The 25,485-nt window shown below is 39.5% G+C and overlaps 1 protein-coding gene across 2 annotated transcripts in view; it reads right to left on the bottom strand.

Moving 5' to 3' along the window:
- Positions 1 to 24,478, bottom strand: part of PTPN2 (protein tyrosine phosphatase non-receptor type 2) — a 30,369-nt gene extending 5,891 nt beyond the window's left edge. For both annotated transcript variants that reach the window (XM_063165755.1, XM_063165745.1), the window contains exons 1-8: positions 24,364 to 24,478; positions 21,753 to 21,843; positions 14,106 to 14,206; positions 13,382 to 13,480; positions 12,080 to 12,217; positions 5,244 to 5,453; positions 3,759 to 3,917; positions 1,138 to 1,328 (exon numbers count right to left, since the gene is read on the bottom strand). In XM_063165755.1, coding sequence (XP_063021825.1) covers positions 1,138 to 1,328; positions 3,759 to 3,917; positions 5,244 to 5,453; positions 12,080 to 12,217; positions 13,382 to 13,480; positions 14,106 to 14,206; positions 21,753 to 21,843; positions 24,364 to 24,432 — 1,058 coding nt within the window. In that variant the 5' untranslated portion in view covers positions 24,433 to 24,478. The remainder of the gene's footprint in view (positions 1 to 1,137; positions 1,329 to 3,758; positions 3,918 to 5,243; positions 5,454 to 12,079; positions 12,218 to 13,381; positions 13,481 to 14,105; positions 14,207 to 21,752; positions 21,844 to 24,363) is intronic.
- Between the last annotated feature and the right edge of the window lie 1,007 nt (positions 24,479 to 25,485).

Raw genomic sequence — 25,485 nt, 5'->3', positions numbered from 1 at the left:
CTCAATGATACAATGACTCCAACCCCTACTCACAGCTGCATGCAGGATTAATGGTACTCATCTCAGGATGCAAACCAGATCCTGATACAGGACACACCATAAACCAAGTTCTGTGTGCTACACTAGCTGCAAAACCTTGCAATTTATATCTCCAAAGTGCCCTCGAAATCTCTAAGACAGCATAACTGACAGAAAACCCAACTTCGATTGACTTCTAACACACAACCCCACAGCCTCACTCCTTCTTGTGAGGGGCTCCTTCAAACTACTACAGAATTGCTGTCATTCTCTCTCAAAACACTCATGAAGACACAGGAAGAAACTCATGGGGGCATTTATTTAGCTGTTTTTATAACAGCTGTTATATTAGCTGTTATTACAACAGCATTAACCGTTATTTTGCAATTCCAGCCTATCTATACTGAACTGCTGTGTCTCATCTCAGGCTGCAGCCCTTTGGGACACACCCTGCCTCCTTCTGGGCACCACATGGCTCAGCTTGGCACAGCCCTGACCCAGTTTCTGGATCTGTGGCTATGGATCAACATGTGGGAAGGCCCAAGTGACACCGTGCCTCCCAGCTGAGGCATCAATGCTCCTGAGGGAAAGGCAAATTCACCTGACACAGCTAAACCACAGGAACCTGCTCACAGCAGGCAGATTTAACATGAACAGAGGGTAATACACGGCTCCAAAGATACAATTTCGACCACAACACAGAAAGTGGTATGTGATAAAACCTTTGTGTTTCTGAGGAACCATGTAATTTTTGAAACATAGGTCAACATTGCATTTAAAAATCAGTACGAAATACTGGACAATTTCAGGACCTCATTCACACTTCACAGTGGAGTTCACTGACAATCTGTTAAGAAAATGCTTTCAAAGTGTGAGGTCTAGCTGCTCCAGTTAGAGACATTAACTTTTCTTCTCTCGACTTCTGAATAATAAAACCAAATCACAAGGAATCATTGAGGTGGTATTTTTAAAATCATTAAATAAGACAGTCAAATACCACCTGGTCTCCCTTGCTACTACAGAAAGATCTTGAATGTTTTTACAATAAGCAAAGCAGCCTAATAATTCAGCCTTTTGAGAGAGTGTATCTGCCTTTTAAAGTTTCATTATCTTGCCTACTTTTCAACGTTCCCATCTACGATATCTTGAACCTTAGTGGACAGGTCAGGGTTTATTTTCTCCATCTGATCATTGTTCTCCAGGCCTATGCTGTTCCCATTGTACTTCTCTGTGGTTATTTTCATTGGGCGTGGAGGAGACTGCTCAGAACTTGGTGCTTGGTCTTCCTTAGAGAGCTCCTTCCACCGTTCCTGAAAACAAGCAGAACACATTTCAAACATTCTCCTAATATTAAAGGGCTCCCTTGCCAAGATTTCTTCTAAAAGAACAGTCACAGAAGTAGATTAAAGGAACTACCAGATCAAGAAAAAAATTTGCTAGATGAAGAAATAAAGTTAGGTCAAGATGTGTCTTCTCCAACAACTATCAATGATCCTTTTTTCTATATTTCCAGGATGGTGCCACTGCATAGGCATGAGGCCTCTACCTTCAGGGTTGGTACTGTCCAAAGCAGCTCCACAACTAGGAAGCATTATGTCTTATAAAATCCTGCACTGTCCTGCACTTCCCATGTCCCTCTACTTGCTACAGGCCTGTGCTGTGCTCTTACCTTTTATGGCTTCAAAATACAGCAGGACCTTGTATACAAGAACTGCCTAAAAAGAGAGAACTGGGAAAATTTAACTCAGTTATCTATGCCAGAGTAATGGCCTACTATTTCACTTGGTGGCCCATTAGCCCAGAGATCTGCAGCGTCATAAAACAGTTATTCATCTTGTTTTGAGAAATAATCTGAAATGAGATGGAATAAAAAAGAAATTGGAAGTAAACCTGTTTTGCTAGATCTCTGTTCTAATGATAAATAGTCTGAAGAACTAATTGCTACAACAAAATTTCATGCAGAAAAGAAGGCTAGAAAGTGCACAGGAAGGAAAAGAATCAGCCCTAAAAAACAATCACTTTTCTCAGACAAATCAGCCAGTGCCTACAGAGACATAGAATACCTTGTAGGAAAAAAAATCAGTTACTTTTAGAAATCTACGATAAAGTAGATGAACTGAAAATTGAATCTTCTCAAACCGAGCAATAGACTCCTGTATATTGAATGATTTCAAGACTGCTGGCCTAAACTAAATATCAAAGTGATATAAAAAATCAGCTACTTATAAATGGACTGCTGGCAAAATGAGTTTTAACAATGAACTGAGTCCTCCATTAAAATCTAAAGCTGTGTTTGCACAGTTTCCTGCCTTCCAAAATCCAAGGAGACATCAGAGATGAACATTTGGCTAATGTTAAATAAGAGAGGCATTCAATAACTTCAGGCCCTCTCCATCACTAGCAGAGAGAAGTGAACACCTCTCACACACTGAAGAGTCAACCATTCCTCATGGAATAAAAATGACCTAGCTGACCTTGAAAGAGAAATGTGCTTTTTTGAGCACTGCCAATTGATTTTCTGCACATATTGCCAAGGCCTAAAGAGAGAAGCATCAGGACAAATGCCTTGCACTGCAGGAAATACTGATTTAAGGAAGATCATCTGAACAATCACAACAAGAAAAAGAGAACAAATGGGAAGCGTGCCTTCCTAGGCATTTTCTTACTATGAATAAATAACACACTTGAACATGACAAGCAGTATTCTGAGTTGACAATGCTCCCTTGTATCCAGAAGTAAGAAATCCTGTGATCTAGATGGGTAAGTATTGGAACCAGTGCTACTCTGGAGCATGGCTTTTAAAAAAAGCCAAGCAGAAAAATATTACTAGACACAATACCTCATTCCACCAGAAACAGCTTCCACAAAATGAAGAGACTAAACTGCTGTTACCATTAGAATGAATCATGAAGTCTTTTAGACATCTGGCACAGGTACCAGACCACCAGCACACTACCTAGGGGTTGATTAGCAATAGTGTAAAATTATTTCTTTATTTACACAGCAAGTCAAGAAACATTTGTTAAAGGGAAGAATCAGACCAGTACCAATACCACAAAGAAAGGAAATGTGTTTTAGCTTATCTGCCCTATTCATGATTTCAAGAAATCAACAAAATAAAAGAGCCCTAGCATATGAAAGCAGAATTAAATGTGTTTCAAAGCCTCTCCTCCCATTTCTCCCTCCCACTCAAGCCAGCCACTTAAGGCTGTAAGCCATTATGTCTGCAAGCTGCACTGATAAAACAGTGAGATTTGGTAATCTCTTTGCACCCAAAATCATTATACTTGGCTAGATTGTACTAACTCTAACACAAATTTTAAAGGCTATGAAGAAACAAGGCAACTTTACAAATAAATATTATCTGTAGCATCAGGCAACTTATCTGCTAGGAAAATAGCAAAGAAATTCTAAAACAGATCCTTGCTATCTTCAAAGTGACACTGGGCATTACCTTCCCTTTTTGGTAATGAAAATATCAATTGAACCATTTTTTTTCTTTACACGTTTGGACAGACAAATTATTTTCATATTATATCTAAGAGGGGATGTATACACAGGGTCAAAAGTTTAGTTTGATAGAAGGCACTGAACAGATATCCTTTGATACCTCCCAGGCATCTACTGAAAAAGGTTAATCATTTAGATCTCATTAAATCACATATTTTAAAATAATCTGGAGCTTATTTTTAACTACTGTTGCAATCTGCTGTTCAAATACATGGAGCTAAATATTTACCTGTATAGTTGAATCCCCCATTATAAATTTTGCTCCTTCTATTACAGCCATATATGAAAACCTTAGTTGATCAGGAGTCTGAATAAGTCCCATTCGATATTTTCTCATATCCAGTAATACCTTCTTAATATCTACAGAAAATGGGTCTTTTTTCTCCATCTGTAAAGCAAGTTACATTGAAAGTGTCAATGGTATATAAAAATAATTACAAGTAAAAATTAATCATTAAATTCAATCTAAAATCTAATTTGTCCATATTATGCTTCTATTAGTTATATGGGAGACTAACATCTCAAATTATTTCTAATTTGTTTTTGAAGGAAAAATGCAAACCATCTAATGAAAACTTACTATGAACAAATCAAGGATAGTGTATTAAACAAATAAATTGTACCCTAACATTGAGTCTAAAAACTAAGACATATAGATATGCTCAATTTTATTCAGGCTTGTATTTGGACTTTGAAATAGGACAAGAATCAGAGCTGTAAAGTAATATTTCCTACTGCTTCTGAATAGAACAGAATTCAGATTGACTGATTATGGCAGAAGTTTCTTTATATAAAGCAGAACCCCAAACCCAAGCAATGAACACGTTTGTCCCCACATTACATTCACAGGGTGTTTCTGAAGTACATTTCCATCAAAACATACCTCTATGCTTTTCAAAATGCATAAAACCAAAGAAAAATTGAAGTAAAAAAAAACCAACAACAAAAAAAGTAAGTTGAGAGGATCTAATCACACCAGAAAATGTGTCTCTTGCAATTCAATTGAAATTCTACTTCAGTTAAACCTGTCCTTACCACTATAACCGAGCACAAAGAGAAAACTCTGTGCCTGGACTTTCAAGTCCAATAAAATTTTTTATTTATTTAAAATATTTTTTAACATTCATGGTTCACTCATGTCATGAGGAATTATAGATGATGCAGTTCACTATAAGCAAACAATCTATACATCCCTGTGGCACTGAACTGGCTGCCAAGCCCCATTACCCAGAGGGCTGCACAGCAGGGGAAATTCAGAATTAGGAGCATGCCTGAGTTCTCATCCTAGTTCAGATAACAATAACAATTTTCTGTATGCTTAAAAAAGGCCCTGGAGAAAAAGACTTACAGATTTAATCATCTCAATATATATTCACAAGCTTTTTTCATATGGAAAAAACAACCAATCCTCAACCTTTTCTAAGCACATCTTACGTAAAAGGAAAAGAATGTTTACAATTTACTTTCCAGGAAGCTTTGAGAATATATAATTGTCCTGGGGTACTTCAAAAGGAATTTGTAAATTTCAAGAGCTGTGGTTTTGCCATCAAAATAGGTGAGGAAAAAAAAAAGCATTATGTCTTAATTTAAGATTCCACTGGAATGTCATTAACTTCAATGTTTTTATAGCCTTTTGACCAGAAAGCCCATATTGGGAAGGTTGGCAGGGTGTCAGGACAAGGGAAGGGGTGACAGAGAGAATGCAAACACTTACCAGAACAAGACAAGAATCTACTAATGAAAACGTGCCGGAACGTCCTATTCCCGCACTGCAGTGAACGACTGCAGGTCCGTGCTCGGGGCTCAGTGAACCAGATTCTCTGACTTTAAACAGGAAGTTCAGGAATGAAGCTGGGGATTCAGGAACTCCAAAGTCTGGCCACGTAGTATAATGAAAATGAGAGATCATCCTGGACTCACCACTCTAGAAGGGAAAACAAATAAACACTAGAACTAGGAAGGATTCCTCTTTGGCTCAGTTAGTGCACACTCTCCCAAGCTCAATCAACAGCTCTTGTCTATTTTAAACCTCCCATTAAGACAAACAACCCAGTAACTTGCTTCAAGCTGGATGACAACCAACAGTGCACGCTGAAGCGGTTTCATCTGAGTTGGTAATTTTCTCCATTGCAATTATTACCACACGTGGGTTATTTCATTTTTTCCTCCTCCTTCTTCTCAAACTTCCAATATTGTGTTTGGTTTGCTTTACTATTTACTCCCAAATGTCCTACTCCCAATAATGCAGTTCAATGTCTGACAGCAGTTACTAGACAGCTAGAATTAACATGACTGAAATAACCCATGTCAGCATTGTGCACACTCTGCACTCTTGCTTCAAGCAAGCTGTAATGCCAAGAGGTATTACATCTCCTTACACTAACCACATTACTGAGAGCAGCAGGAAGCGTTCCTTCCTGGAAAAGGCTATAAAACTCATACAGCAGGATGTCCAGCAGGACTTCTGCTGGACATTTTCTATCTTTTTTAAGTCAAAAAGGGGGATTCCAAAATCATACAGCTGCTTTAGAACCACTCTGTTAGAGCTCCTATCCTAATTCAACCATCTAACTGCAAGTGCTGAAATGAAAGCAAGACAGTATGTATATGAAGTTTGGATCACATTTTTATGGAACTCACTTCAGACCTGCTGTTAAGTGCTGCTCCTTGCCATGGTGATTCTGATTTTAGCTCAGGAATTTTATACATGTTCAGTTACTTTTTAAAATTTATTAATTCAGTTATTTCATTTTTAATTAATTCCTCTATAATTTATTATTTCAGTTATTTAATTGTTCACATACACTGACATCTACATAAACCTTGGCAAAGTTTGAACACAAAAGGATTTAAAATCAATGTATTCCAGAAAAGGTATTCTTCTTCTTCAGCAACAGTAAAATATAGCCATGAAATAAAATAAATTCTACTGTTCTTCATGTGCTCAGTCTGTTTCTACTTCCTGTGAGAGACAATTTATGAAATTCCTTTGTGAAACTAAAATAATTCACTTCATGGTTTCTGCAGTAACAAAAATAAGTCTCCCAACTTGTCTTTTGCCTTCAATGCCCAATACTCCAAGACTGCAAATACTTTCACAGAAAACAGTGGATATTACCACAAGTCCAGTCACTCTCAGATGCACAGCTATCTTCCAGAAATATTTTGTCTTTTGGCTAGGTGCTCAACAAGGACAATAAAGTGTGATCTACAATACTGGGAAAACAAGTTTATGTTAAGATTTCATAGGGGAAAAAAGGAGTATCAGGCCCAAAATTGTATAAATATACTGGGACTTCCCCTTGTCTGGAGCAAAGCATTAAAGAGTTTGCATTTGCTCTCCTACTGCTCTTCTGTACCTAGTTTTTCAAGTAGTAAGTTAACTCACAAATGAACTGAATGACCTGTTTGTTTAAAAATTATGAAGCAGGCACATTTTTCGTAAGAAATCTGTAAGTAACACTTAAGCAATTTCCTCAATTTCTAAGAAAAACAATTCATCACTTTAAAAACAAAACTAAGAAAAAAACTAGAGAGGTGAGCTAAATGCACATGCTAAGTAAAGGCTGAAGTTGTTTCTAGATGGTCTCTGTAGGTAGCAATTGATATTCCATACTTCAACATTCTGAAAGCATCCCTTACACCTCAAGAAGGTAAAAATGCCTTTTTCTGTCACCTCAAGAAAGGTGACCTGTGGGGTTTGTTTGTGTGGGCTTTTGTTTGGTTACGGGGGTTCTTTTGTGTGGGTTTTTTACCCCAAACAAGCACTGGCATCTTCTTCCTGAAGAAAAAGAACAAAGTATGGTTAAGTGTCACCCTACTTATATACTAATCTGAAATACTTCTTTCTGAAAGAGAGATGAAACAGTGCTGTTGTACATGTCACTCTGCTGTAACCCACAGAACTACATTTTTCCTTCCTTTCTTGTATGGAGGCTTTATCCATCCCATGATTTTCCATCCCTTCACCTCATTCTAGAAATACCTAGTCTCTTCATCACTCTACAAGAGCCCCACTGCGAGGCACTGGAACCAGCTGGTCATCTTTGAATTCGCAGTCTCTAATCCTACAGGCAAATCCCATTTGAGTATTTCAAACCTCCCACACTGCTCTTAAACAGAATGGCTCTTTCAAGTGGTGCTTGGCAGCCAAGCTGTACAGCTGAAACACTGCCTTTGTGAGGCTCTGTACCACCCTTTCTCAAACAACTCCCAGTCACTGAGCCACACAGCACTTCCATGAAGTGACGTGGGACTGTTACGAGAAGAGGTCTGGCTTTTTGATTCACAACTCTTGATGGACAAAAAGTCAAATTTAAATAACAACTAATTTAATTTGAAGTGTTACCAGGAAACTAGCTAATCTTTTCAAATAAAAACCCCTGGACTTCTAAGACTCAGGCAGTGCTGTAAAATTTTGTATGTAATACACAAGGGATAGAACATAGAAATATTATATATTTCTGCATGGTAACTGAAAACCAGCTAGTTCTATGGTAACCACAATGCAATTTTCCAAGATTTATTCCCTAAAACCAGCTACCAAAACCAAAAAAATCCTTGAATGACCATGGGACAAAACTATTTTGGTTAAATTACTCAAACTGTGGAAGTTTTATGAACTACTGGGATAAGCTTTCCATAAATAATCAAGATAGCTAAACCTGATGAACTTGCAAAGACAGACACCACACTGCACAGCTCTGCACTGACTACTGGAAACATCAACAGTATAATCAAAAGATGATCCAAGGACAAGCTCCAAGTTACAGAGATCCATCCACATGAGGACTTGAACAGAACAGGAATATAGTTTAACTTCCAGCAAAACAAGCCTTGCCATAACCTTTTTACAGTGACTATCCAATCACTCCAAACAAAAAGGAGCAAAAATCTTCAGAGTAACTTCAGGTAGTTCAGTCACGTGAGAGTTTGAACATGAATAAAGCACTACCAAAATGCTCAAAGGTTAAGTTGGTGCCTTCAGGGTCAAGTAAAAATTAAAAAGGGAATAACAATACAATGCTGGTCTGTTAAGTTTCACACACTGCTAATAAAAGCCATAATCAAAGTGCTACTGACAGGGTCAAATACATGGAGACATAAAACACCTACAACCCTACAGTGGTTCCATATTTAATGAACTTGCCTTAAGTTCATTAACAACTAATTTGATCATATAAAAATGAAAAGGCATCCTCTAATGGCAATATTCTACAAACTGAAATTCAAAATCAAAAATCAACTTCTACCAGAGTCTCCTCTACTTGCTCATTCAAGATGGCCAAAATGTTTTCCAAAATTTAAATAAAAATAGCCTTGAGGACAAAGGGGCCAAATAATTATCAGAAACATTCTGGTTCATCCACAGGATCAGCTAAGCAGCCTTGCATTACCTTAATCTGACAGTCACAGCCACACAGAAGCTTGGTACTAAGTTGAGAATCCATTTTACTAATGGGTTTTTCCAAATATTTGCTATTTGTGGAAGACCCAAGATTCCACTAGAGATTTATTAACGGTCCTCACTCTAAAGTATCACACCACCAGTGTCACATCAAATTTAGTTCATTTGTCCTAGTCCTTTCTCCACCAACCAGTATTTTTTTCGCAAACCTTTCCTTCTACTGTTGTATTCTTACTTCCAGAAACCCAGGCTGAGATGCATTCAGAAAGTTGGCTTCTGCAATATCAAATTCCACTGCTCCGTTTCCTTATCCAAGCAATCCCTGTCTTCCCTGAAGATCTGATATTCATTTGCCCTCGCATAGTTTGTCTGAATTAGTCTGTACCTGAAATTACTGAAAACAAAGGTTTCTTTCTCTGAAGACCAATACAAAGAGTTGTGCCATTAAGGAATAAAAAAGCTAAAAGCAACAATAAAGAATAATACAAAAATACATATTCAACACAAGGTGGAGTCTTTCCCAAGTTAGATGTCAGCATCTAACAACTCTCCTGCAGCATTTTGCAAAGGTTATTTTATAGATTTAACAGGCTCTCATACACCTTGCTATGACTTCTCCAGTAAGCTGGGAGACTTTGCTTCAAACCACAGCCATTCAACAGCTTCACTCATAAATTATTATAAAATTTTAACATGAGCACATTACCTTTCTTCTCCTTTATTTTCCAAGGGGCACTGGTTGGTGGAAGCCTTCACAGTAAGTCTCTATTAAGGGACAACTCTGACAACTGAACTATTCCAGTAGAAAGCAGTACTCAACTTTCAGAAAAGCTGACAACTGATACCACAAAACCCATGGAAGATACAAAATGAACCGTGGTGGAAAAGCAGCTTCAATACCTGCATTCTAAAATGCAGATTCGGTCAGGCAAAAAAATAAGCAAATTCAAAAATGATCACCAGCAAAACAAAGAACATTAGGCATCTTTTGGAAAGATACCAATAAACACCATTTTCTCTCCATTTTCTCTGTGCTAGCCCTAAGAACAAAATTTTCCTAGAACAGATGTAAAAGAAAAAAAAAAATCAAACCAACAAATACCTGGATACAATCCTGAGAAAGAACAGCCCCAAATCCCACTTGTATTTCTAAGTAATCTTTAACACAAGCAACAAAACCAACCAACGAACTACTCAGAGGTTGTTTCATTGGTAACAACATAAACACTTGACTCTTCATATACCCATATTTTGTTTATCTCTTAAAGAGATTTGCTGCAGTAAGACAAATTTAATTGAGCTCAGAATGCTTGCATTATAAAGACAACCTTGGTTCTCTCTGTTTTCAAGGAAATGCTAAATTTTAAGTATTCTGGGCATTCGGAGTATATTTTGTTCATGAGTCATCCTATATTCCAGGCATTGAGTGGCTAAATGTCTTACACTGTCTCCACCAAAGGCCCCTGCAGAATAACTTACATAAACACAGTTAAGCTCACATTTCAAGTTACTGTGAATAGCCAGTTCCCACAAGTTTTATGGTATAATTATCAAATTCTTACAAAAGGCTGCACATAACATTGACAGTTTTAGACTAGAAACTATGCAGCTTTTTTTGCTTGAGTAACCAAGTATGTTCTGCTTCTCGTACAAAAATTATGTGTTGGAGTTAATGTTCATGGAGCCTTACCAGAGTGTTAGAGATATAAAATAAAAATTCATTACAGAAAGATTGGTATTTGTGAAACTGATTTATATGACTGTCCTGGGTTTGCCATCTTCAACCAGGACAATGACACACAAGAAACTCTCTACAGTGCTGACAGGTCTGCACTGCTGGTCCAAAACAAACCCAGAAATTTAAGTGCTCAATATCTCCAACCCAAAAGTCTACTAAAGTATACACTGTGCTGTTCCCTGAGGCATTTCTGCATTTTCCAGTTAATGTTATGTTCAAACATAAACATGTAAAGAAAACTGCATCCTTTGAAAATAGGAAGTTTAAAAGTAAGAGCCAACATCAGCTGAACAATTCCACAAAGAAGCCTTTCTGGTAGTTAGGAAAACTTGCCTCAGCTTTCCAAAAGGCAGAATTGTTCTTTTTCAGGCACTAGCTACCCAGCATTACTCATCTTTCTTTTGCCTTTGCTGTCTATAAACAAACCACTAAAGAGAAATTATTCAGGTCAGCAGGACAATATTTCATAAAGCTCTTCTAACATGGAGAAGACCAAGCAATAACATGCCAAGTTTTATCATGTTGCTCTCATGAGGGAGGTTATGAATTAATGAATATTATCTCAGAATACCATCAATAGTTACTATAAATTCAAACATATCAATGGTTGTATAAAACAACATGCAGAACACCTTCAAGCTTTGTTTTCCCAAGTTCTCTGACAAAGATGACCTTGAAAACTTGCCATACTAGCACTTTCAATTAAAATAAGGCAAGATTGATAGGAAGAGATAATATTTTACAAGACATAGCTGGAACAAACAGATGAGCTCTTCAGTCCTGTCTTCCAATCTGAAACAGAAGCTCCAACCCAAGCTCAGGCCAGAAACAATTATTTTAAGCTTAGCTTGGTTAAATTGTCAATGTGCTTAATTTTTTAAGAGAAAAGGATGATTGGTTCTGTGGAGCAAAAGGGGAGGTGGAGCAAGAGAAGATAAAGTTACCTACCTACAGGTGGAAATCACTCCTCTCCCAAAAAACTTAAGACAGCTGGACTAAATTACATAGAAATCTCAAGTTCCAGTACAAAATCAGTAATTACTCAGTCAGGTATCTGATATTCAAAGGAAATCAGAATTTTCTACTCTTGTGTTCCTCCCTTAAGTTAATTCTTACAGCTCCCTTTAGAAACACCACTACCATCACTTAGAATTCAGCATGTTAAGGTACCAAATGGAAAATACAAGTACACAAATGCCAAAGATGTTATCTCTCCTAATGTATAGGCTGAGGTCTAAATCACCTGCTTATTTCCACACAAACATCTTCAACATTCTCAGAAGCAAAGTGCATTAAAATTTCCAGTGTAAAAGCTCACTCAAACCTGAAGTGACATCATGCTAAGTTGTTCTCATGACACACTTAAGCCCACAAATAGGAGCTGTACAGACTGAGCAATGCTTACATTGATATTTTCTAATTGCAGTAGATGCACTGTGTAATAGGATTTGACATCTTCAGACACCAGTCTCACACGGAATCCTGTTTCATTGAATGTCATAACGTCATCTTTTTTTGTTGGCCAGTATTGTGCACACTTCACCTAATGGATTTTTTTTAAGAGAAAGAAAAAGGGAAGAGAAAAAAAGAAAAATCTTGTTAAATATCCTAGTGTCTTAGGCTTTGCATGTGCAAATTCTGAGTCCACACTGTTCAATACAGAAGACTCAAATACCTGCTCCCACTTTGAGGAATTCCTGAAGTCCACAATGTTTACAGCTAAGTTACTACAACTGTTTCAGTGGCTATTATGCATTCCAGTTTTATGTGTTTATGCTTTCTTCTATCACATGGCTAACAAGCTTTGAGATACATCTTAAGCCTTCCCCCTCCCCCCTCCAGTTCTCCACAGGGAACTGAGATCTCTGCTCAGCTATTTCAGCACTTCTCCCCTTTGTTTCTGACTTCCACACCTGCACATTGCACATTTACAGAACTCATCTATCACACCTAGTTCTACCCAGGCCTGCTGAATACTGGAAGGTTCTAGTCAAACAAAAGAATGAACAAACCAATGCAAAACTATTCTTTGTCTTGTATTCCTCTTGCTCTGCACTCAAACTTTCTCTAGGAAATTTTTTGCACAAGAAAATAGGTGACTTTTTAACAGACCAGTCAATTTTTTTTCACAAATCTGCAATGAATAAAAAACATTAACCTCAAATGACATGCATTTATAACAAAAATCTGCAATGCTTTTAGGCACCATAGCAGAAAAACTACATCACAGCAGCAGATTTGTGTATTCTGCACATCTGTCAATGGTTCTAAAGAATCAAAAATAACTAACTTAATAGATCAATTCAACAGCTCTTGGGCAGCAGTCTGCCTTCATTGTTACAGCTAACAGCTCTATATAACAGATGTGCTACTCCATGACATTTAGAAGAATCAATCTAAAGATACTTTTTTTCGCACCTTCCATTTTGTCCTGGGAACATCTTGCACTGCCTCTACTCCTCATCAGTTCTATTTGTACATCCTTTCTCAGAATGCTATTTTCACCTTTCTGGATGTATGTTTGTTAGATGCTATTTTCACCAAACTGCAGGTCTTAGCTCCCACACATCCCTGTCATATTAAATACACATTATACTGCACACAAGTGAGGACATTTATTAGTTCTTCTAATGTAACAATCAAACATTGATCAACTGTATTAAAATTGTGTGGCTTATTTTACAACTTTATGCCCAATGTCACTTACCGATTCTTTTTCAACAATCCTGTTCAACATGACAACGGCTTTGGTTTGCTGTTGCCATACCATTAGCCAAAAATGACAACATGTGTTAGGTAGTGGACCCTGTGTAGTAAAAAATACAAAAATAGGCATGAGAATGTATAGGCAAAGCAGTGTTTGAGCATAGTTCACTGTGGGAAACAGGAAAGAGTCTTCCCCTTAAGTTTAAACAAATTATTAATAGAATTATAGAAATGGCAGGCAACAAAGTAGCCACAGATCATTCCAGAACTTAAAAAAGGCTGGAGGTTTTTTAAGGAAAAAAATACCAAACAAAACCAAACAACAAAACAGGAAGAACTCAGGGAATGGTTATTTATTTTGGTTTAAGCATCGCTACTACTGTGCTGTTAAAAGAAAAGCTACTGCAGGCATGCTCAGAGGGTGCAAGATGGCTTAAGGGGTCAAAGTATTGTTGCAACATATTTACAAAAGAACTGAAGAAAAGTGCAAGAAGTATTTGAGAAGCTTCATATGCAGTAAATTACTCATACTTCAAGATCCCCTTTAGCTTTTCTTATAAAATAATCTGTTAACAACTATATCACACAGATACTGTACTTCATGTAATAATGAGATACTTTTAATTCACGGAGAGATGAAACAATCCAAATATGAATTACGACTGTACAAATCCCCCTCCCTAGATTCTCAATCCCTGTAATAACCCAGCAATTGTACTGCTTACCTGTGTTAAAATATAATATCTTTGGGCTTCCTCTATGACCACTAGGCTGGCATTGATATAATCATTCTCGGTGTTCTGGAGTTTTACGCGACTGTGATCATCTAAAATTCAAAGAAAATTAAGAATTAATGATGCATCCATCTCGATGAATACTCTCTAACAGGCAAGTTTAGGTTTAGGTCTAGTCTACAAGCAACTAGAACTAAATTTTGCTGTAAGACCCAAACAGCAAACTACAAATAAGAAAAACTAATTTCTCACATAACTTTGATAACTGTCCCATTCTCCCACTGGCATTTCATCAGAGTAATTTCAGGCAGATACTAATAGAAGCTGCTCAGAAAACTGGAATACCTATTTTTCTTTAAAAAAACCCAAGCAAACAAATTAACACTCCCACACAAGCCTAAAGGTCCTCACAGTCATCCCTCAACAGTTACACTTCCTTAATACAACAGCACCACAACTCACACCAGACAACTGTCCTATCACACCAGATCACTCCACAGCACTATTTCCTAAGTTCATTATTTCCTAAATTCTGAGACTTTTGGTGAACTGAAGTTTCAAAGGTTGGTGTAGAATCATAAAGCTAAGCTCACACAGCTAAAATAAAACCAGGAAAATCTACTTGCAGTAATTCAAGCCAGGCTTGAATTTGATTAATTTCATTTTTCCTGTAAGCTATTGTCTAATATTATACAACACAAAAATACTAAAAAGGCACATGCAAAACCAAAAATAGTCAACAAATCATCCAATTAAATGAAGCCTAATCTAACAACATGGTTTCATCTCAAAATTACACAAGCAAGACTGATGATTCCCTTTTTTATGGCAGAGACAAGCAAAGGACTCTGTTTAAAATTCTACTATTAAAATGAGAAAGATTATCATACTGTCAAACTGAAAAATTGCATAATAAAAAATCATTGTGGCTGTTTCTAGAACCTTTTAGTATGTAATTTATGAACCTCTAGGAGGTTTATGAACATCTAGAAGATATTTAGGTAATCAGACTTGCTGGCAGTAAGTAATCCTCCAGCCATTTATCAGTCACTGTATAATAAACAGTAATTTCAATTTAAAATTTGTACACAACTACATGCCAGAAAACAAGATTCAACTGACTGTAAACCTCCTGAAGCTCAACATCTAGCAGAATAAGAAGAGTAAATGAAAAATAGCAAACTAAAATTACTGTAAGAAACTTCAACATATCTCAGGAAGAGATGGAATAGATTCCATAAGGAAACTGACAGCAAAGTGAATTATGATGCAATACCAGTTTTTAAAACTGAATTCACCTAGTCTGACCCACAAAACTCAAGTAGGGCCCAGACTGCTGTTAAAGTGCCAGCACACCCATCCTTGCACCAAAAGGCTCACACTTCCTTTAGACAAACACTTTGGGAAACACACAAAGACATTAGCAACTACCAAGTATCAAATTCAGCGCAACCACAACAGATGAACTCACAGGCAGCCTGTGCAGCACCAGGCTTATATAAACCTGGATAGGCAAAAAGCTGATGGCAATCAAAAACCAGTTAAAGAATTAGATAGACTCTTGTTCTACAGACTGCTTGTGTGATTTAATATGAATACTTTGCATGTGTTTGGAAACCTGGAAATGCATGTGTTTGGAAACCTGGAAAAAGTACATTTACTAGGTTTTGATCCACCTTTACATTCTCCCTCTGCTATTGGCAACCACCAAAGATGATCTTGTTGGATTTGAGTAAAGAAGTCAACAGTAAAGTAGAATTGGTTTGCTGCTGCTGAAGCACTCAAATTTGGGGTTATTGCCCCACCTCCCTTAGCTCCTAGCTTTTATATGGAGTCACATACGAACGTGCAGAGAACAGAAAAATGCTGAAAATTATTTTTGATATAAAAGCTTGAGAAATATACTGGGTTAGTCTGTTTTCATTAGCATTCCAGCTGTAAGGCAAGACCATCTTAACTTTCAGGAGTCTTAAAAGAATTATGATACCCCTGTATGAAGAAAAAAAATATTATCAAAGCCAAGACACAGCAAAATTAAGACACATATGCATTTTAAAGTAAAATATATCTCTCTGTATTATTTTGCCAGGATAGGAAAGCATTACTTTTTCCTTTCATGTATCACTTGATCTGAAATGTTTCTACTGGAAAGAAACCAAGACCTCTGTAAATATTACATGTCATTTGCCAACAGGAAAAACTTAAGATCTTGTTATAGTAAATCACACATACCGGTACCAGTGTTCTCGGAAAGGTGACGCAAGCAAGCACAGTTAACAGTTTAATCACCCGGCGGCAGCTGCTGCACTGCTGCCAGGGACAAATAACTGCAGCCCCCAAGGAGGCTTCCTACTGTAATCCTTACATTCTCAGATTCATTTTTTCCCTTCTTAAACATTTTGCTTTGTAAACATAACAAATAAAGCTCTGCAAGTTGGTTTTTTTTTTAAGTCCCTTTAATAAGAAATTCTATGCACAGCCAGCCTCTCTCTCCCCCCCCAACTAAAACAGAAGAGATCCTGCAAGTACTCTGGCAGACAGTCCAAAGGACAAAAAAAAAATAAAAAAACAAAACCAAAAAAAACATTAGAATATATTGATTTCTCTTCTTTCAAGGGATGAGGTTCTTAAAGGACACAATGACCTAGAAACCTCATTCAAACCCTGGCTTGCTCTTCTGAATTAACTGAAGCAAGCCAGCTTTTGACAGTGAGTTAGCTGTAATGTATTTCCCGTATGTATATAATTTCCAGTTACCAAGTACTTAGATTTATATGAATGATAAACCTATCTTTAAGATAAGATTTAGCTTATGTGTTGCCATGCCCACAGCAGCTAAAACACAGTACTGCTTTTCTGAAGTGCTAATTCCCCTATTTTGACAAACTACACAGCCTGAAAAGGAAGTGGAAACCTTAAAAATTATTCTCATTCTGGCTCCTGCACTGAGAAAAAACACTCCCAGAATGACCCTATCTGAGTAAGCAAATTCTGATTACCCATTTCCAGTGGAACTCCATCCCACTGACAATACTTCCCAAAACTTCACCATGTTCATCCATCTGCTCACCTCTTGCTTAACAGAAAATGACAAATTCAGTTAAAATCAAGATAAAAAATGTTTGGCATTTTACATCACACAGTTCTTGCAGTTGGTTAATGAAAGGCTTTCATTATAAAACAAGTGTGTTTCTAGAACACCGTATAGCTTCAAAATTATTTTTTATCCAAGAGACATCTCTGGTTCCCCAAATATAGAGCTATTAACAATAGAGGAAGGAGAAATGCTACTTAGTGGATTAAAGAAAGTCATAAATAAAACATGCAGCCGCAAGCCATCCCAGTGACCCTGCCTAACCTTTCCCGCCTACCAACAAATCCCTTCCATTTCACTAATCTAAATCTAGCCTATCTGAGCTGCTAAATTATTAAAATTGCAATACTCTGTCACTAGACTTACAGTCTCAAGTTTCAGAGGCAGCCTAAGGCAAAGGAAAGGCAAAATGACTTTTCCTCACCACCCTGTCACTGGTTGTACACAATGAATGCCATCACTCATGGCCTAGCTCACCACTGAAATGTATTCACACCAAAATATACATGTCACTACTGCATAGCATCCATACAATTCCAAGCAGGATTATGGGAAAAAATCTTAGGGCACAATAAAGTTTACATCAGCATGTGCTATAAAATTCCCGTCTTCCCCAACCCCAAAGGAAGAAGTATCTCCAAACTCAACAGCAAGTTGAGTTTATTTTACAATGTTACACGTGGTAAGATGTTTTAGAGAATCACTAGATAACATCATAAAAATCACTAATGTCAGCTTCTAATGGGGGCAAGAAATGTAGCAGGCTGATTCTGGGCTGAACATCTCCCTGTTCTCAGCACATACACTGGAAGCACAGGACAGAAAGGGAACAAACATTCCTGCAATGATAATTAATCAGCACCATGTGTAAAAACCATTCAAATCAGCTCCAACTCTGTTCCCTGTAAAGCACAATTGTCTTCATGTTCCTCTCCTGTACTCTATAAGCCTATGGATGAAAGATCTGACACAAAATCTACTTAAGGCCACAGGAAGAAAACGTGAGAGATCACTACCTTGCAAGATCTTCTAAAAGCAACATGATCTATCACAGCAAAAATGCTCAGATGACCCAAGTTCTTGAGCAACACACCATATTACAAAGGAAGGCTAAAGAGAAAATTGTGTAAACCCTCATCTACCCTCCAAAAGCAAAAGGAAAAAAAAATCCTTCCAATTTTGCTGAGGGGATTTCCTTCTTGCCTGTAAATCTGGGACCTCAGTTCTAAAGGTCTTTACAGCCGACCTGAGATACTACACCCCACTAATAAGAACTAAGGTTAAGATTTAGAAAGAAAGTTAATTACAGAAATCTTTGGAGTTTCATTAAAATTATTAATAAAGAATAACAACCCCACAAGTTACTTTCCTCTGTTAACAACCTTTTCTGAGAAATGGCTTCATCTGTCCGGAAATGACTGGCTGTCAAACCAAACCTATTTCAGATTAACTTCCTGTTTCAGTACTATGAAGCCAAAATACTCCTCTGCCTATTCTAGACTAATACCAAACTATTAGACTGCAATTTTTTTTTTCATCTAGGCAGTAATTCTTGAGGGCTTTTACCAAACCAAACTTACACATGCTACAGATCTTTAGCCAATGAAAACGGACACTAACAAAAATACTTATGAAACAGGAAACACTGTGAAATTCAACCGTAATGGGCAGAGATGCTTAACCTTTCCCAGCAAACAAATCAACTTTTATCTACAAATGTATGGAACAGACACAACTTTGTTTCAGTGTACTTGTCCCAGGTATCACAGTTGAAATGGGGCAAACCAACGCAAAATATTTTTTCCTGGACTCGTCATTGACATATTTCCCGTAAAACTGAACAACCTTTGCACTTCCTCTTGCAGACACACCACCTCAGATTGTAGACAGGCCTGGCAGCTACCATGGTTAACAAACCATTTTCTCGTTGCTTTTGGAGAAATAAAACTCTTTCTTTAAAGTACATCTTCCAGTATGATTAAGTAGCTAGATCTTAAAAGTCCAACAGCTGGTTCTGAAGGCATTTGACTATTTGAGAATATCAGTACCATCCGTTTTTCATCTAAACACTGTTAAAAAGCAGCGAAATTTGCAAACTGAAGGACTGAAATGTCAAGATTGTGTGAGACGGAGTTGTCTCACATTTCTGCAACACCAAGTCCTTGCATGCATGCACCACAATTAGATGTGTTCACCACAGTGACCAAACTATGCAGCTTTTATCCCAGCTGCTTTGAAATTTAGGCACTGCTACCTTGAAATCTTATTTATCATATACTGCCCTTCCAGGCCTCTTTCTGCTCCTGACTCTCATCGTTCTTACTGAAGCAACTGAGTCATATTTAAAAATACAGAAGTAAAATTCAGGAAGAATTAGCTCGTTCAAACAGTGTTTTGTTCTGTTCTCCTGATACAACTTTGTTCCTAGTGCCCAGTTCTGCAAGCTATCTAGGTGGACCAATTCAAACCATCCTTCTTTTATAAATGCTAGAAACTGACTCATTCTCCAGAAAATTCATGATCTTATTCAGTTCATTCATCATGCAATAATCTATGTCAGAGTGTAACAGAAAAGCTCTAGCCTTTTCCTAAGCCAAACCACTACTTCAATTTTAGATTTTATCTGTCTCTGCTTTTGCACTGGCTCCAGGAATTAATGCAATCATTCATATTTTTTTCTACTGGCTAAACATGCATTTCAGAAGCAGATTTTGCCATGACTAAAGCAAAGGCGTTTCATGCTCCCCACTACTGTAAAAGGCATGCCATGATTAAGGAAAATATTGAGCTCCACATAGCTACAGGAGATGAATACAAGTCACATCCATAAGGTATTACTGGAGGCATTATTGGATACTACTTAAACAATATCATGCATTTTTACTTCTTTTAGAAACACTATTTTTAAAAAGAAAAAAGCGCAAACAGTTTGAAAGTAAATCTTCACTCTCTTTACATGAATTACATTCATGAATGGGAGAAACAGTAGATAAATGCACAGACACAGCATCTGACATGGAAATCGTATAGGATATTAGACCCAGGACTAGAACCTAGGACTTCTGGACTCAAATCTTACTTCCAGCCTTCTAATCTTACAATGCCCATTGCAACTTAGGCATGAAACAGAAATTTAATGAAATCTCTCTTTCAGAGATGGTAAGATGCTAATGCTGCGCTGCAACAGGACAGCAAAGCCGGGACACCCAAGCGCCTCTGCACAGACCAACTCGTGTGCACCAGAGGCCAGGCTCCATTTCTGAGCCTGGTGACAGTCAGTCAGACTTGGCTCATCTGGGGATCTTCCTCAGCACGGGACACTCCTCCAATGGGATGCCGTGCAGACACAGCCAGGAGGCCATGCACTGAATTCTGAAGCTGAGTTCCGTCAGGATGTGTGGAAAATGGATTTATAGAAAATTTCAGGGAGGAGGGGGTCAGCACCACGCCAGACTGGACCCATTTGGTACAAATTCACTGTGCCAGGGGAGCATCCTGGCAGCAGCCTAAGGAGCAGCGCTGCATCTCACCAGCGTGACTCAATCCAGGACCCTTTCTGTGCCATTTTGAGAAGTGCTGTGCACATGCTGTCACCACAACTTTCAACTGGAAACAAGGAGCTCAGCACTTCTCCAAATCTTACAATAGGTATTCAGATCAGGCTCTCAAGCAAAAAGCCCCAATATACCAGCAACCCTCCAAAAACTCTAGATTCAGTAATAAAGTGGTTTTTAGGACCCTTCAGTATTCTGGGAAACTTCACAAGGAACACATAAACATGTTATCTGTCCCAACTTTAATATACTACAAAAAAATGTAAGCTGTATAATTTTTTCCACTATCTGTAGCTCACATACCTTTTTGCAATAATTTTGGCTTACAATTTCTGAAGTAAAATGCTGATGAAAAGAAGCCCACAGCATCAACGTAGCAGAGAAGCTGGTCTAGAAAAATTTTTTTTCACATGAGACATAAGATCCTTATGTCAAAAAGACCAATTTATGGCAGTTAGTAGAAGGACAAGGCACTCCACACCTTATTTACTACACGGGCAAAACCAACAAAACTTCAAGCATTCTTTAAAGCAACAGTAAAAATTGAGTGGCATTTATCCACACCACCTTAAAAATGCATAGAATCACTCAGTCCAAAAAGAAAACATTTCTTTTAGTCAAGGTGTACTAACTTAACCTCTATACTCATTTTTACAACAGATAAAGCACTATTAAACAAATAATTTCCCTATGAGAAAAATACCTCTAAAACATTACTCTGCAGCTCACAAAAATTTACCTATACACTAATACCTGTGATTTGCAACCATCTCTCATTCACCATTCAGCACAATGAGTTTAACATGCAGACTCTTCTCCGTCCTGTTATACACATTTGTATTTGTGTTACCAAAAATCCCACATTTATCACAGAACACATGCCTACAGAAATAAACAAAATGCAAAATTTACAATGACCATGATTTATCACCTCCAGTGTCGACAGGGTAAGAGAAGGCCTAGTGAAATGACTGCAGAAAAGGTACTCACAGGGACTAACATCTCTGTATCTGTTTCGATTTCTGTTTTCTGGATATTTTGCAACTCTGTGAGGGTAGTCACTGGATTTGTGTCGGATTTCCTTAAAAAGACAAAATAAATAATTTACTTATAGCCAGCAACATGATTAACATTCTACACATACTATTAATTAAGCAACATTAGTAATAACTAACATTTTTTAAGCCAAGTTTTTCTGCCCGTAGTGTCATTTTCACCCAGAAGATGCATTTCATTCATGGCCAAACTGCTACTATTTACATCTCCCTACATTTGGCTAAAACTACCAAATGTAAGCACCATCTGACAAGCAACTGATGCATCAGGATCCAAAGGCAAGAAAAAAAACCCTAATCCCAAAATCTTATTAAGCTCACAGTTTACCTCAGAGCTGCACATTTCCTCCCAAAGCAGTAAGGGACTCAGATGCAACAGCAGTATTCTGCTGGCTCCTTTAAAGCGACCGGCAGCATAAACCCCCACAAACATAAGTGAACCAGTTAATGATTTTATGGCTGCTATTAAGGGCCACAGGATTATTCTTGGTGGTTTGATGGCTCATCCCATACAGCTGTAGTTAAATGTGAACCAATATGGAAAATTCTGGAGCCCCAAATATCAATGTGAATCAAAGCCTGTTCTCCCCATGCATTAACACAAACCTTCTAATGATCTTTGAGATACTCAGACTCACACACTATTTTAAGGACCCTACTGTTCACACGTTCTGAATGTTCTGCTTTATTGATTTCTTCCCTGAGTGCACCTTTTCTACAATCTCACTAAGGCATACAGAATTACCTTATGTAGAAAACTGAAAATGGCCATCAAAGTACCCTGCTCTGTATTTGTATCGCTGTACTGATGCCATCTCAGCAGAAATGTTGCTTAGTACAGAATTAACAATATTTTACTTTGAATTCTCCTTCTGTTTTTAGATTATGTTGCCACATTTGATCATTATGTCCCAAAGGGCATTTAAATTTATTACAACTGAGCATTATTTGGTCTTCTCAATGTTCCCACTATCTCTGTCTTCAAACTTCCTAAATGGTCTAGTCTATTCCCAGACAATGAACACAGCCAGAAAGGGCATCAGCAGAAATAGAACGTACAAAAGAAAGCTCTAATTTTTAGCACTGCTTGCATGACCTTTCTGTAAAATGTACTGCCAATCTGCAAAGAACATAAATCACAATGTGGAGCAGCAACTTCAAAGCAGCAATACTCCACATATTTGTATAAAAACCTCTTGATCTATTAGGTTTTCCATTTTGATACAGCACACTGGAACGTCTCTTGTTTACACGGCTGACAAGCTTAGGGAACTTGCTCATGGAACGAATGGATCTGGCAGGCATGCACACCCGAGTTTCCACGAAAGGTAAATTTTGTATTACTCAGTAACAGGATGCAACATATTTTGTTTCTTAAAGCACCTGCACCATCAGTGCACAGGAACAGACCCATGCTTTGGTAAAGAAGTATTGAAATAGCTAGAAATACTTCTAGCTATTTTGTTATGGTGTGGGAGGGTAGGCTTGCTAAAAAGAATTAAATTTAAAGAAATTTAATTACTAATTCGGAAATCAATTTTCCCACATAATATCCAGCTATCACACAGAATCACAGCATATCCTGACCTGGAAGACCATCAAGTCCAGCTCCTGACTCTGCACAGAATAACCCAAAGAACCACACTATGTGCCTGAAAGCACTGTCCAAAGCCTTCCTGAACTCTGGCAGGCTTGGTGCTAGATCCTACTTATTTGTAATACAAATATATCCAAAACTGCAACAGCTGAAATACTGCAGTAGAGATGCTGTATTTAAGTCACATGTAAATCACATAAATTACTGATTCAACAGAGAAAAAGCATAATTTGAAGACAGTAAAGAAAACTTTGGGGGTTCGGTTCTCTTTCCTAATTTGTGAAGTAGTGCTATAAAATACTGCGAGCTTAAATGACTGCTCTAGCTGATACATAATGCCTGTTTTATGGAACTGACTGTTCTCGGAAGTTCTTAATCTCGTTAAAAATAAAACTGCAAATACTGCATTTTATTTACAGCCACTCGCGCAGAGCCCCCGCAGCAGACGCCGAGCTGGCCAAGGCAGCGGGAACGGGGGCTGAGGAGGGAGCACGGGTGCCTGAGGAGCCGCACGAACCAGCGGAGCGTTGGGGGAGAGCACGCAAGCCTCAGCCGAATCCGCCCTATCGGGCACAGCTTCCCACAGCGCCCACAAGCCGCGGCAGCCCCGGGCCGGCAGTCGCGGCTCGGAGCGGTCCCGGCTCCGTTCAGCCCCGGGGGCAGCGCGGACCCGGAGCCGCCTCCGAGCCCGCGCACGCGCCTCGCCCCGCGCCTGCGCGCCACCGAACCCGCCCCGAGTGCGCATGCGTAGCGACTGCCCACGGCTCCGCTGCTCGCACCTGAGGGCGAGAGTCGTGTTGGCCCAGCGACTTCCGCTCTCCCCGCTGCTGAGGCGGCGGTGGAGCCGCACGCCAGGCACGGGCGCTGCCGGCCCGCGGGTCTTTCTCCCCCCGCCGCTCCTCCCTCCCTGCGGCTCTCCGGCTAGAGCCGACCACGCCGCTCGGCTCACCAGATAACGCGCCTGCCAGTCGTTCGTGGCGTCGATCTCCTGGAACTCCTGCTCGATGGCGGCGGACATGATGGCGGCGGCCGCCAGGGCGCGCGAGCCTGTCCGCAGGAGGCCGAGCGGCGAGCCCGCAACCGCTCGCACGCAGCCCCCCGCCTCACGGCAGCGGCGGGCGCGCACATACGCTCGCGACCGGGTGTCCCGCAGCCGGCGCCGAGCGCATGCGCGGCCCTCGCCCCGCCCACCGAGGGCCGCGGAGATCACGCCTCCCCGGGAGCAGGAGGCGGGAAGCACCTGGGGTGACGTCACTGTCCCGGTGGGGGGGCGGGGCCGCGCCCAGGTGTCGCGGGGGCTCGGCAGGGCCGGGGGCTTCGGTCGGCAAACGGGCACCGAGCGCTTGTTGTCACAAAAATCACCGACTCGGTTCGGCTGGAAAAGATATCCGAGATCATCGAGTCCAACCTGTGGGCGAACATCACCGCATCAACTAGACTATGACACTAAGTGCCACAGCCTTCTTTCAACACCTCCAGGCACGGTGACTCCATCGCCTCTCTGGGCAGTCCGTCCCAGGATTTAATCGCCCTTTCTGTAAAGAATTTCTTCCCAATGTCCAACCTGAACCTCCACTGGCGCAGCCTGAGGGCGTCCTCTCATCCTGTCACTGATTGCCCGGGAGAGGAGACAGACCCCCTCCTGGCCAAAACCTCCTTTCAGGCACTTGTAGAGAGCTATAAGGTCACCCCCGAGCCGCCTCTTCTTCAGGCTAAACACCCTCAGCTTCTTCAGCTGCCCCTCACAGGACATGGGCTCCAGACCCTTCCCCAGCTTCATTGCCCTGCTCTGGGCACGCTCCAGCATCTCAATGTCCTTCTGAACCGAGGGCCCCAGAACTGACCTCAGTATTCGAGGTGCAGCCTCACCAAAGTGTGTGCAGGGCACTGCCCTGATCTTGCTGGCCACACTATTGCTGATAAAAGCCAGGATGCCATTGGCCTTCTTGGCCACCTTCACACTCTGCTGGCTCTCGTTCAGCTGCTGTTGTCCACTGGTCCTTTCCCACTGGTCCTTTTCCCCTTTTCCACTTTGCAGGCACTCTGCCCTTAGCCTGTAGTGCTGCATGGC

The sequence above is a fragment of the Melospiza melodia genome, chromosome 1 (genome assembly GCF_035770615.1).
Source record: "Melospiza melodia melodia isolate bMelMel2 chromosome 1, bMelMel2.pri, whole genome shotgun sequence".
NCBI classification, from domain to species: domain Eukaryota; kingdom Metazoa; phylum Chordata; class Aves; order Passeriformes; family Passerellidae; genus Melospiza; species Melospiza melodia.
Note: the sequence above shows the minus strand (reverse complement) of the source record. Positions and strands in the feature narration are given on the sequence as shown.